This window comes from Leptidea sinapis, chromosome 26, assembly GCF_905404315.1.
Source record: "Leptidea sinapis chromosome 26, ilLepSina1.1, whole genome shotgun sequence".
NCBI lineage: Eukaryota > Metazoa > Arthropoda > Insecta > Lepidoptera > Pieridae > Leptidea > Leptidea sinapis.
This window is the reverse complement of record NC_066290.1, coordinates 8,347,754-8,362,065: the sequence shown is the minus strand read 5'-3', so window position 1 is coordinate 8,362,065 and position 14,312 is coordinate 8,347,754. Positions and strand designations below refer to the sequence as shown.

Below are 14,312 nucleotides of genomic sequence, written 5' to 3'. Positions count from 1 at the left end.
TTTTGAATTGTGAATGTTCAAATCACGGACTTTCAAACCACAACGATGCTAAAGGAGTTATCACCTGAAAAATGAAATTAATTAATTTACAGTCAATATTATTTTGATAGTTAGATGGAATTGAATGGTTGAAATTCACATTTACTTTTCACGATATAGAACGTTTATTAAAGTCCCCTGTAGTCTCATTAGAATAAGAAAATCATATAAATTTTCCATATTAACAATATTGGCACTTTCAAAAAATTTCTAAGGAAACCAAGCTGGCTGACAGGTAGACAGCACAAATAGCGAAGTTTTTGAAAATTTAAAATAGATTCCTATGACTGATTTCTCTCATACATTGATCAAGAAATTAATAATTTACGGTAAGTAACAGACTTTGGACTATTAATTCAAGAATTTAGGATAACAATAGAGATTTTATTATTATGATAAATAGATTGCGTTTTGGCCATAATACTGCATCGCCACACCCTCGAACACTGGGTAATATTGAGGATAACGATTGCCCCCATTACAATTCAATCGAAGAAACTGTGCAACACCTTATTTTCGACTGCCAACAGCTAAACATTTCTAGTTAACAGAGTTGAGCTGGCTTGTGAAATCAGCGATACAAAAAACTGGTAAGATTCTTCATCCTACCTCCAGTTGATCAGTTATGAAAAGACAAAAGTTTTAAACCAATGTATAAATATATTAAAAATACAATCCTAAAAATATAAAATAAAGTGAAGTGAGTGAAATGTGAAATGATGAGCATAAAAATTAAATATTTATAAAAGACTTTACAAAGGTCTTAGTTACCATAAAGGTAATAAATTAAAAAAAAAAAAACAAAGGTTAACCTCTATTTTCAGCGACGCACGCACACATTTATATAAATATGTAAAGTTTTAAATAAATATATTAAAAAAAAAAAAAAACATAAACAAAGTGTATAAAACAAAAATAAGTTTGAAATACCTAGTAATTTACGGCGACGAAGTATAATCCGGCTAAGTTTGAAAGCGAACAGTTTCCTAAAATGTAGTGGATTTCATCTATCTCTGTTTTTTACAAGATTATAGCCGTCATCTGTCAATAAATTCAATGACTGCACGTTTGATCAAAGAGTATAATAATATATAGGGAAACAAAAGTCACAAAAAGTAGAAATACACAGAATAAGGAGATTTTTGGAATGAATTCGAAACAGCAAGGCGGAGGAACACAAGGCTCGACTCGACGGACTTACACTTCGATTTCAATACCAAAAATATGCAAAATGGAACACGAGAGCTACATACATGCGCAAAGTGCAAACGCTCGAAGTAGCCGCCATTTTATGACCAGTGGGCAGGTTTCAAAGCGAGTGACAGCTGACAAAGCTTTAATTTTGGGGCCAACTATCAGATGGCACTACAGAGTTTTCGGAAAACGTCTCTATAAGGCGACTGTCCCACCCTGCGTTTGATGCAATCCCTTTTTTCTTAGAGAATTTTGGTCCAGATTCCAGCCTAGCTGGAAAATTATAGTCAATACACTTGAAATATTATTTATTGATCATAGGTATATATCATAATATAGGTCATAGATATTAAGTACCAAAGAGGATGTAAATACTACGTAATCGTAATTACAGCTAATCAATAATCATGATAAATTGCAAAATAATAAAAAAAATATTATTTACTACTTTATCATTTTTTGTTAATAATAATTATTAATTGTAATTTGTAGTTAATTGTACGATGTGTTAACTGTTAAGTGATTAGTTCTTAGTGATGTGTGTTGGTTTCAAAATATGTTTTCGTGTACCTGTCGTACCTGACGAGTATATAATATTCTCTGAATTCTGAAATAATTTAATGAACTAGTTGAGAAAACAATAGTTGAAGGAGGTCCTTAATTATCAATATTAAATAAAAAATAGCTCAAAATATCTTTCATTCTATGAAGAATTTGCTTAAAATTAAACAATTGTTATTGGTTTCTGTGTAAATTGGTGTGATTTAAAAATCGTGAAATACTTAACAGTTGTGGTACCTAGGTACCTACCTAAAGAGTTTTCATAGCTAAGGTTAAGCAAAAATGGAACTGATAAACCACAACAGCTGTTTCTCGTCCGTTCTCGCATGTGTGTTTTTAACTATTTGTTATGTTGGAAGCTTATATGTGTGGAGATCCAAAGAAAGCAGGTGCTCTATGTTTTGAAAAATAATAACAGTAATTTTATTCAACTATAAATAATACTTCAATTATTTTCAGAGACCACCCAAGTACTATAAAGAAAAGATGCTTCAGTGTCTTTGTAATGATGTTGCTTGCACCAATTTTCACACAATACTTCCTTAGCGATCCATCTGACATTTATGAGAAGATGGGCTTAAGGGAGACTGCTCTCTTTAAAGCACTACTACTGCCATTGCTCTTGACTGCCACATTATTTCTTGGACCTTTAACCATGCAGTTTTTTTCTGGAGGCTGGTGGATTTATCTTGGTATTAAATTTTACTGTTTTACTCCTCATAACACAAGGTCTGTGAATTTCATATATAATCAATAGAGTCCTAGCCAGAAAAGTTTAAGGCTTGTATCAAAATATCCTAAACTGCTTAAATATGGTTTTATTATAGGATTCGTGATATAACCCAAAAATTGTGTGACATGAGACATAAGATGCTTTGTCTTATTTGTTTACGTATTAGTATTACATTATTCAAAAGAATTGTTAAAAAACTTTTGTGTGGTAAAGGTTACTATAACATAAATGACTTTCCTAATGATACCACAGATTGGGAATGGAGCGACCACCATCAGACTATTAAATAATAACTTTAATTGTACAATGTTACTTTGTAAATGTTACTTTAATTTTAAAACATATTTTTGGTAAAAAAAGCCCGCTGAGTTTGTTGAGCTCATTCTTCTCAGACCTGAGGTATTCATTTTAGAATGGGTGGTAGTTTTTTAAACATGTTATTTAAATTATGAAAATTATTTATTTATTTTTTAAACACAAAAATAACATGTTTACATTGTTGAATGAACAAACAAATTTAGTCCCATCACCTTTGTTACGTGTCTCTTCTGGGGGTAATAAGTCACAACAGCCGACCAATCACAGCGCGTCATTTCATGGGACGAGGGTATAAAACAGCGGCTTCCGGCTCATTTGATTCAGTCTCGTGCCAGATTTTGGCGAGACAACACGTCCTGAGGATGCCTCGTGTAGAGGCAAAACACGTGTCGAATTGTTTTAAAAACAAATATTGGCGGAATTAACACTCAAGAAAGCCTAAGTCATTTGTATAATTATGGATTTCCGCAAAGTAACGCCTAATTCAATATTTTTTTTTTTTTTTTTATCAAAGATATACTATATATATTTGGAATTTTTGTTTCATTTTATTATGTGTTTATTGTTACACTGAAGCTATCAGTATATATTTATTTTACTTTCTGTCATTTTATACAAATGCCAAACTTAATAATTGTTTTAGAACCAATGTTTTGGATATCCTGCTGGCAAGATTTAGTGTGGGTGAGAAATCATATAATGGCACCACTTAGTGAGGAATGGGTGTTCAGGGCATGTATGATGCCAATTCTTCTACAGTGTCTGTCGCCTATGACTGCAGTTTTTGTTGGGCCTATTCTCTTTGGAATTGGTAATTATATTTTCATTATATCTCATTGATCAATGGTCGATAGTAGGGGTCCCCTATGTTAGGAACAATTTTGAAAACCAGTGAAATATAAACTAATATAGATTTGTACTTTTCTAGAGACATGTAGCCATGCTGGAATTCATTTTCAAATTACTAATAGTGATCAAACAAAATTGTTGGTCACCCAAGCACTAGTAATACCCACACCTCTGATTTGATCTGATTTTTGGTGTGAATTGAACCCCGCCACATAACAATGTGTCTTCAAATTCATATTATGTACATTTATTGGAAAATTTTACTAAAATTATTGCATTAAAATAGGTTTACATGTTATAGTTTTTCTCAATGATATTTTGCCTAATAATGGTTTTCAGTGGTATCTGCTTGTAATGGTGTTATTGGTGTAGTACATTTTGTCATGCATTAACCATAATAGATAAAATTGCTATGATGTAATAAAAGAAAGCTAAATGCATGTCCCAAAAGCCATTTTCTAGATATTAAATTATTATTTGGTGATTGCAAATGGCACATTTTTTATCTTCTTTACTTGTAAGATTTTGTAAGTATTAATATTTTTTTTTCCTGAAAATAAGCACATTGGGCATCAAATATTTTATAGTTTTTATACTATGATCACACTTTATAATCCATGGACTGCTGTCAGTATACTTTATTATAAAATGTAATCATTAATGATCATGAAGCCTTTTTTGACTATTTTTTCAGCTCACTTTCATCATATGTTAGAACAGATAAAAGGAGGCTGTGAAGTAAAAACTGCTCTGATTATTTCGAGTGAGTATGCACACATACTTACAAACAAAGGTTCTAAAATGTCTTGTATGTTTGGAGGGGAAATTGCAGAAGCAATGTATGACCATGTTATGTATATCATTACGAACATCTGCAGCCACTAATAAGATGTCTACTGCTGGACATAGTCCTCCCGCAAAAATCTCCATAACAATTGGCCCAGTGCTGCCATCATCCAACATATTCCAGTGAACTTGACCAGATGGTCGGTCTATCTTGTGGGGGGCCTAGCAACACTGCATGGTCTGGTACGTGGTTGCTATTCAAGGATGTTACTGCATACCGAGCATAGCCCTCTCCATTGCATTCTGAGCTACCATGACCTGTTATGTATATGTATATATAGTGTTATGTAAATCATAATGCTTACAATTATAAACTAATTTGAGTAATTAAGTTTTTATTGGGCTATCTACATGCTTTTACAACATGATTTGAGAAAAATGTACAAAACAAATGTGTTACCAAATTCAAACCACCACATTATAAGTGATACAGCCTTCTACTTGACTATGGTCTTATACTCGATGAAACAGTTGCAAACAATTTTATTTTTCTATATAGGACAGATATTTTGCTTCTATGTTGAACATGCATAAGCTTGCTATTAGTTTCCGACATGAGATTGAAGAAAGAAACTATTACATTTAATTCAGAATTAGTCCTAGTATAATGGTTTTGTTTTCGGTTTTTTTTATTCCATTTTGTGTCATGAAATAAGTAACTATGTGTTGTCCGCTTGACAAACGTTTATCTATAATTTAACTGTGAATTTGCTACTTTTATAAAACAGGTTATTAAATTAGTTTAAATATAGTATTTTTAAATTCAAATTCTGGCAACACATTTAAAAACCCAGAAGAAAAGAAACACTCCAGAAACTAGGATTTAATAACGAGTGCTCGTTTTCTTCAAAGACGAGCGTCTTGTTGTCCAAGCTAAAGTGGAGGGCATAAGACCGCGCGGACGGTTACCTATGCGATAAGTAAACCAAATACCTTAGATCAATTATACGTCTAGATAGACTATGACAGCTATGAAAACGTCAAATAAAATTGAGTTTAGAACTAACCTCTTTTTTGAGCAATTCACGCACACTAACACAAAGTGTCATACAAATCGCGAGTGTAAGACGTAGCTTGTCACGCACACTAAACTAATATTCTTCTTTTTTACCGTTTTTCTAAGAGCAAGAGACTCTATCAAGACGTTTAAATTATCTAAGCCAAATACATAAAATCTGCTGTGGTCGGCCGTGCACTAGTGATCTCTGACAAAGAGAAGTGGCGAAAAATTGTGAGGCGCATTACTCTGTTAAGACCATAGCGACGGTTTGCATCACTAACCAGGGCAGGATAATTTTAATGGTGGTTGAATCTCTAAATCTGAGTTAAGTGCTGGGTATGCTAAATTTCGACTTATTTTCGTCTCAATATTTCCAGTATTTATATTTCTAACAGGATTATATGTTTTTTTATTGTTTTCAGGTTTCCAATTTACCTATACAACCATATTTGGCGCATACTCATCATATTTGTTTGTTAGAACTGGTAAGTTTTTGTTGGTATTACCATTTAACTTTGTTAATAGACTATATGCTCCCAAAATTAAAATTGTGAAACCATATCCACGGTTCTAAAGGATTGTACACCCTTGGAATTCCTCTAGTTGGGAATTGGGGATGTCGACATACGTCAACAATGTCAGCTGTCTATGGCGTGTGACATACTGACAGACACGAATTCTGTCGCGATAATTCACGAAGTGGTGCTCCTTCCACAGGAGCCACTAGAAAGAATAGATAGATAAATAATTCATGAACGCAGTTTCGGTGGACTTACTGCCGAATCCTAAATAGGTGCCGAGGTTAGATTTTTTGGCAAAACGTGTCGACACCGAAGCAGAATCTGCGGTTGGTATTTAAATTTATTCCACTGCTTAAATGGGCGTTATGTCCAGATAAAGTTACATACCTACTTTTTTTTATGGAAAAAGGAGGACAAACGGTCACCTGGTGTTATGTACTCACCGCCGCCCACATTCTCTTGCAACACCAGAGGAAACACAGGAGCGTAGCCGGCCTTTAAGAAAGTACGCGCTTTTTTTGAAAGTACCCATTTAAAGGTAGAATAATTATTTTGAAGGTACTTTAAATTATAAACGACCGGTTCTCTAAATAATTATTACAATTAGTTATCTTTATTTCAGGTCATTTCCTCGCTCCATTGACAGCGCATATTTTCTGCAACCACATGGGATTCCCTAACTTTACAAGCATAGTATCATTTGCACGGACGCAAAGAATAGTTATTATTTGTAATTATGTCATTGGTCTATGTTTATGGTGCTATTTATTGAAACCGTTGACGAGTCCTGACCTCTATGGCTTGACCACACTTTCTGTGACTTGAAATGTAAAAGATTAAGGAAGGGATGTAACTTTTAAAAGTGTTGTCTTAATCAGTTCGTTTGACGGATTTAATTGCTAACCTAAGTTCCTCTGGAATGCTTTAATTTTTCATAAAAATAGTGTGCGTTATACTGATTTTGTAAATTTTTCGTTACAAAGGTGTGATTATTCTGTATAATTTTTCGTCTTTAGAATTTCCAGGATACAGATACTTCTTATATGCGAATTCTTCTTCATTTAATCATCGACCGTATTCTTCCTTATGTTACTGTGAGTAACTTTTCTTGTAAATTGTAGGTAATCACATTTTAAACGGGATATTTTAAAGATGGCGCTTGCATAACTTTATATATTGAGTAGCTTAGCATATTAACTGCTTTTTATAAATATTTACCCTTAAAACAGAAGAAGTACTTCTGTGGTCAAAACATTAATCGAAACAGTGGTAGAAATACAATCGGCGATGCTTAAATTCGATCATATAAGAAAAACACTAAGTACATTCGTATGCTAAAAGCTTTATATACACTCAGCATGTATAAATGCTGTGTAAGCATTTATATTCTTCTAGTACCTAGGTATTAATAAGTCTAAGTTTTGTCTTCACTTAGCTGTAAAAGAAATCCATCTTCGATACGCCAGTTTTTTTTGCAGCCATCTCTGCTTGAACTGACGCATCGAACTTTCGGCTGGTCAGATTAGGCCATTTGCCATCGATCTGTACCTAACTAAAGACAAATTAGCTGAGATCAGTTCAATAAAGCGTACTTAGACTTCTCAGACTTTAAGTACGTTAAACTTGCTGAGTGTGATAAAACGCGAACATGACTTTTGCATTGGGCTGTCTTTGCATAAGGCGACACTAAATGCCGGCGACCTTGAGCGATATGAGTTCACGGCTGCCGGCCCGCCATCTATGTTACAAAGCCAATATTTTCAAAATTCTTGCATGGAAAACAGTTTATATGCTTACAATCCTCGTTATTCACTACCAATCTGAATAAATGAACCTACACAAAAAAGAACAAGCTATAAGAATAACTTTTCTGAAAGAAGTACCAAAAAAATGCGTCACGCCATGCCGAAAAACTTGTTTAACTTCAAAGAAATGTGGTAGTTCAAAAAGGCTCGGCAGTGTTAACTATACTCAACACAAGCATTAGCAACCTACAAATAAGACTTAAGGATATGTGTAACAGGATTAAGTAGTGTTCATAGCTCCAAATGCTATACTTTCACCACAAAACTTGTCTAAAAACACCATGTTTGCGTGTTTTCTGCTTACTCTTCGCCTTAAGCTCAGCGTAATTTCAGCTATCAAATTACTATAAAACGAAATCAAAGATTATGCTAAGGTTACAATTAGCTAAGTTGTACGTTAGTAAATTATTCTGACCAAGTCTAAGCACGCTCTATTTAGTTTCAAATTACCCATGTTCTGTACGTGGGCAATACTAGGCCGGTCTCACTCCCCGTGTAGGTATCGAAATCGTTAGTACGTGTAGCGACCTCTGCACAGTAGGCCAGCCAGTAGGGACTCACGAGCGAGCAGGGACGCACGGGCGAGCTTTTTTGTCACCTACTTCACCTATACCTACGACTGATATTTTAAGAATGGAGAAACAAAGCTAGCAAGCAAAACTTAAAGGTCATTAAGATCCGAATTTTTTTTCTAAGCGTCCTAAATAAATACGCTGAAACAATCTAATATAAAGTGATTATTATTATAATGAAATTACCACTCATGATAGGTACCTATTTATTTCCAATATAATAACCCCATATTCATAATGGTCCGCTAACTTTAAACAGCCGCTAAGGAGTGTTTTTTCTCATTCTGACTTAGGTCAATAGAAGAAGACAGAGTGAGAATTAGCAATGCTTTAAGTTAGCAGACTATTATGAATAAGGGGGTAAGTAGATTTTAATATGTTATGGTGTTCCAGCGCATACATTACTATCTGCAACTAATGTAGGATTGACAACGAAAGAATATTGATTTTATATCACGATTACATACCTATTTATATAATAGAAAAAACTGGGCTATTTTTGTAAGAAGACCTTATACTAGATAAATACAGTTTTAGGTAAAGAAGTCAACCCTAATGTCGTCAGAAGAGTTAAGAATCACGCGATAGAAAGAGAGGCAACTTCTAGTTGAATAAAAATGTAGATTGGTAGCGCTGTGCGATCTGAATTACACCTTATTGTATGACCGCAAGTTTCCCTATTTCTTTGATTTCGGAGTGAGACTTCTGTACTTGTACTGTTATATATTCTTTGGCAATACTGACAGTTTCGGGGCTGCCCATTTGTAAACCAATAATAAATAAAATAAGGAAACGGAAAAACAAGTTGCCGCGTCTGTACAGCACAATTAAATATTCAATTTCTTTTGGTTTTGCTATGCTTAAAGGCGAACGTATTAATAATGTACTTAACTTATTTATAATTTCTATTATCAAGATCGTCTCATCATTGCTTCTGTCGACTCAAATTATGTATGTTATCGTAGTGTGTTATTACTTTTATTACCTCAACGTGTAACTTAGTATTGGTAAAAAAAAAGTGTGTGTGTACTTATGTATGCACGCAAGAATATTGGCCTAACGAAGCAAAAATCATTAAAATGATTTATTCCTCGTGCTATTCTACTTTTTTAGAAAGAACAATTTTGTAAAAATCTTGCAAAGATGGCTTTGACAATTAATTATTAAATAATGAATACGGCTGTATGGGCTTGAACCCTTTGCCTGTCCTAATAATGAAAGTAGAAACCAAAAAAAAAAGCTCTCAGCTGTCCCCCCTGCCTGTCTAGCCATATTTGGGCTTAATAGAATTGTCATGAGACGCACAACCATAAAAACATACAATTCTGAAGAAACATAAGTAAGATTCAGGACGTATTTCCTACGTGTGTATTAAGTTTAATTGTTAGTGTGTTGTGCTATATTGTTTGCGGGTTATAATTGTAATTTAGATGTCTAGTTACAATTAAAAAAAGATTGTTCCAGGTGTTAAGCAGCCAGATGATATGCATTTGAAAACATTTTTTGTGATAAAAATGTTTTTAAATTTATTCCCATATTTATTTATTATAAGGAATAAGGGAATTCCCTACTGGCTACATTAATTTAATATTTTGAATTATGAGCTAAATATTTTAAAACGTGCCAATTCTTTCCCCCACAGTTTATACGACTAATCTCTAGAATAAGTATATCTATAAGGGTGTAGATACTATTAGGTGCCATAAAATAAGTTAGACGGTGATATGTAATATACTAATAGAACTAATAAACGCTTACAAACTAATAAATACTAACCCCCTTATTCATAATGGTCCGCTAACTTAAAACAGCCGCTAAGGAGTGTTTTTTCTCATTCTGACTTAGGTCAATAGAAGAAGACAGAGTGAGAATTAGCAATGCTTTAAGTTAGCAGACTATTATGAATAAGGGGGTAAGTACCTATATGTACATAAGAAACTGTATGACAGGGATTCAAATGTTGTACGGGGAGACCTAGTCAATTATTGTTGTTTTGTACCTATTGATTAAGATCAACATTAGTTCTAAATTAAGTTTTTTATTTATTCAACAAAATATGTTGTCAAAAAAATATATTTAATTAAATATACATTTATTAATATTGAGCATATCTACGATAATTTATACGTCTAAATAGAGCCTCTTGCTAAAGCAAAAGCTGAAACAAGCCTGGTATATTACTTTAGTGTGCGTGACGAGCTAGGTCTTCCACTCGCGATTTGCATGTCACCTTATGTTAGTGTGCGTGCATTGCTCAAAATAGCGTTTAACTGTCTACCTCAATGATTTTCGACGTTTTCAGAAGTGTCACAGTCTATCTAGATGTATAAATGATCTAAGGAGCATATAATGCAAATAACCGAATAAATTTTACCAGCAGCACACATACTAAAAAGAATGGCGTAATATAACGTTAATAACTGTCCAAACCTTCATTTATGTATCATGTGTTCTGCTTTTTTAATCGAGTCAATCCTAATTATTGTTTCATAGTATAATAATTAAGACTTGTTTCATTGTCCCCTTATATTAGTAACCTAATATGTACTAATTGGTTTTCCAAAATATCTATTTTATAGTAATAATAATTAACTACAATGTATCAGTATAAATAAACAATATATGTGTTTTAATATCGTGTTCAGTTTTATTTCATGCACAATCCATCATAAATGACGGCAAACGGTGTCTGACGGTACTGATATTTCTTGTTTATTTGCTGTCTGTTTTCAGATTATTATTGTTTTATTCTCTTGAGGAAGAAAGCAGGATGGAATCGGCATTTTCAGTAACAAATTTAAAAATGCAGGATTTTTGGCAGCAAAATCAATTAAAAATACCAGATAAAAATGAAGGTGAAATATCCCTGCTTTGTATCGTATCATATGCATAAAGCCTCTCACTATCGCTTTGTATAATAATTTGTTACCAGTCAGTAAAAACAGGGAGTTCCTAACAGAGTAGAAAAGGGCTAAAGCAGTACCAACAAGTAACTGGAACCTGTATCAATAACTTACCAGATTGCAAAATTATTTCAATATCTTGTATGCCCTTTTCTTCAAAATCCTTTTTTAGAAATTTGATATTACGTTAAACACGGATTCACTTCCCTGAGATCGACATGTAGATACGAACCAAACCAAAAGAGTAAGGCTTTTTCGATGCAGTTCCGCATAGCAGACTTCTGCAAATAATTTAGTCACGCGTATGAACGGCATTGGATATCATCATAAGTACTTAACAAATCGTTGTTTTATATGCATATATAGCAGTAAATGGTCTTTACCAAATCACACTGTCACCTCGGCCTAAATTAAATTAGTATAGAGGTCCCACATCCCACGGCTATGCCACGTGGAGGGGATATATCTTAAATATTGTACAAGTAGCATTTTACTGAAAGAAGACTTATTTAAAAAAAAAGAACTGTATTCATAGATTTCTAAATAATTGCCTGATTGAACCGGGAATTACTACAATATTTAAGGTACTTCGCCTCCATGTGGCATGACATCATGAGAAAATAACGAAAGGATACTGGGTGGTCTATCAACTAAAAAATCTATACTTACGCCATTGTTTAAGAGTGGGACAGATACGAGGTTAGCAATTATCGACCCATTACTGTTTTCAAAAATATCAGAATAGCTGATAAATAGATTACTTATTACATATTTAAAATAATTCAATATCTTATCACCTATTCAATTTGGGTTTAGGTAAGGGAGATAGGAATGTCTGACAGTATTCTTAAATCTAAACAAAACTTGACACCGATTTTTTCCCCAATCTTCTACGGAAGCTTGAGAAAATCTGGAATTCGGGTTAATTAAATGGACAATACTGTTTTTTTTTACCTAACAATTATCTTTCCGATAGGTAGCAAATAGAAAAATTAGAGCAGTTTATCGGCGAGGACTCCGATGTATCATACGGTGTCCCTCAAGGAAGTTTCTTAGGTCCTACATTATTTTAAACTTACATTAATTACTAATGTAATTTAAAAAATAAATGCAATTTTCTGCAAATAATGCAGTAGTATTCTCTGCTAAAATTGGCAGGAAGTGAAAGATATTGCAGAATAAAGGTTGGTTCATGTTGCAGCTTGGCCTTAAGAACATCTCCTCACCTTGAATAGCAGCACTTAAAATATAAGAATCCACTAATGGAACAATGTTATGAATAAGACAATGTAATCGTCCCTTCTATAAACTTTCGGTTAGGATTACAAAGTAGTCAATTAAAACGTATTTTTATAGAATTTTTTCTTCATATGTAGGTATTATGTCCGGTAATCGAGGAGGTATCGTTAGAGTTTATCATGCTTTATATAAATGACATCCCCCAAAATTTATCACACTCATATGTTTTAATTTGCAGATGGCTTTAAATTTACTACAGTATGGGAGACTATGGGAAGATACCACAAATATACAGGTTGTAATCGTTAAGTGTGACCTGGCGATTATTTTGTAACCATTACAGATATCAAAAGAACGTTACTTAAGGCGCGGACTGACTAGGATTGTAAACGCTACAACCAAAAGTACAATATTTGTGTTGATCGTGTGGCTAAGCTAAAATGGGCATTTATTTTACTAGTTTTCTTTTGTTTATTCAAAATAAATATATTAAATTGAATAATTGTTCGGTTTAAGTTTTAGAAAAATACTAATTCTATGTTGAAAAAATAATGTTATCGCTGAGAATTCAAAGATTTTTAACTCCAAAGTTTATTTTTGGGAAGCAACTTCCAAATTTTTTATTGGATATTTCAAATTATATATAAATATTCTATTCGGTCCAAAGTTTTCTTGAAGTCCTTCATTTTGAACTGTATTTTTCGGAATTTTTTGGAATTTTTTTTTTGCGTCGGAATATTTTCATTGCGTCATCTTGTAATCGACTCTCTAAGAAACCAAATTTTGTGGATATTGAGGTTTGACCGCGCCTTAATCAGTAAAATGACATAAATAAATTTTGATAAATCACAAAGTATCCAAAATTTTGATATTAAACACTCCCATCACGATGTCACTTCGTACATCTGCTTTGAATACATTTTGTGCTTACTAAGAAATAAATATTATTGTTTTAAAAGCTAGTTTTATAAACTTGTTTGATTAATAAAGTTTCCTTTAATATCAGTACTAAGCTAAATTAACCTTTTAAAATAAGGTTAAGACCTTTCTACTAAATGTGTTTAATATCAAAATTTTAGATATGTACTTCTTGTTTGATTTAAAAAAAGTTATTGATGTTATTTAACTAATAAGGTAACGTACTTTCGATATTGGCTTAAAGTTTTTTGATATCTGTAATAGTTACGGAATAATGGCCTGGTTCACTATTACACCTATATAAAATATAAAAACATAGGTGATTAGGTGAAAATCTATATATATATATATATATATATATATATATATATATAAGAGATTTCCACGTATATAGTCACTCATCACAATATCTGTGAAACCATTAGAGCTAAAGACTTGAAATTTGGTAGGAATATTCATTTCATCGAGTAGAGGTCAGCTAAGAACGGATTTTCCAAAATTTTTTTTATGATCCGCAAGTTTTTTTATGAACAGAACAACGTCTGTCGGGTCAGCTAGTTAAATAATAAATGTATGCTATGTCATCAGTTAATGAATGAATAAAAAAGCCAAGCCAACTATTCATAACTTTATTTATAAAAAAAGAGTGTAAGAGTTCAATCATAAAAATAATTATTTGATTATTATATCTAAGGCTCATGATGCTTTCATAAATACAAAAAGTTAGTCTTACAGCCGTTTTTAATAACCTATCTATCCTTAGTTTAACTTACTAGACGTAGACAATTCTATCCTTTTACGTTTACTTACATTT

At 32.7% G+C, this 14,312-nt stretch overlaps 1 protein-coding gene across 3 annotated transcripts; it reads left to right on the top strand.

The window, feature by feature from the left end:
• The first annotated feature begins 1,460 nt into the window (after nucleotides 1–1,460).
• Nucleotides 1,461–11,075, top strand: LOC126972363 (CAAX prenyl protease 2). Of its 3 annotated transcripts, none has more exons than XM_050819061.1 (7): nucleotides 1,461–1,554; nucleotides 2,023–2,183; nucleotides 2,254–2,486; nucleotides 3,489–3,656; nucleotides 4,389–4,457; nucleotides 5,963–6,025; nucleotides 6,684–11,075. In XM_050819061.1, exons 2-7 carry the CDS (start codon nucleotides 2,077–2,079, stop codon nucleotides 6,884–6,886), a joined length of 843 nt encoding a protein of 280 aa, XP_050675018.1. In that variant the 5' UTR covers nucleotides 1,461–1,554; nucleotides 2,023–2,076; the 3' UTR covers nucleotides 6,887–11,075. The 3 variants fall into 3 exon arrangements, with proteins under 3 accessions (XP_050675018.1, XP_050675017.1, XP_050675016.1); XM_050819060.1 differs by lacking the exon at nucleotides 1,461–1,554 and adding an exon at nucleotides 1,621–1,886; XM_050819059.1 differs by lacking the exon at nucleotides 1,461–1,554 and having other exon boundaries at nucleotides 1,621–2,183.
• Nucleotides 11,076–14,312: the final 3,237 nt, after the last annotated feature.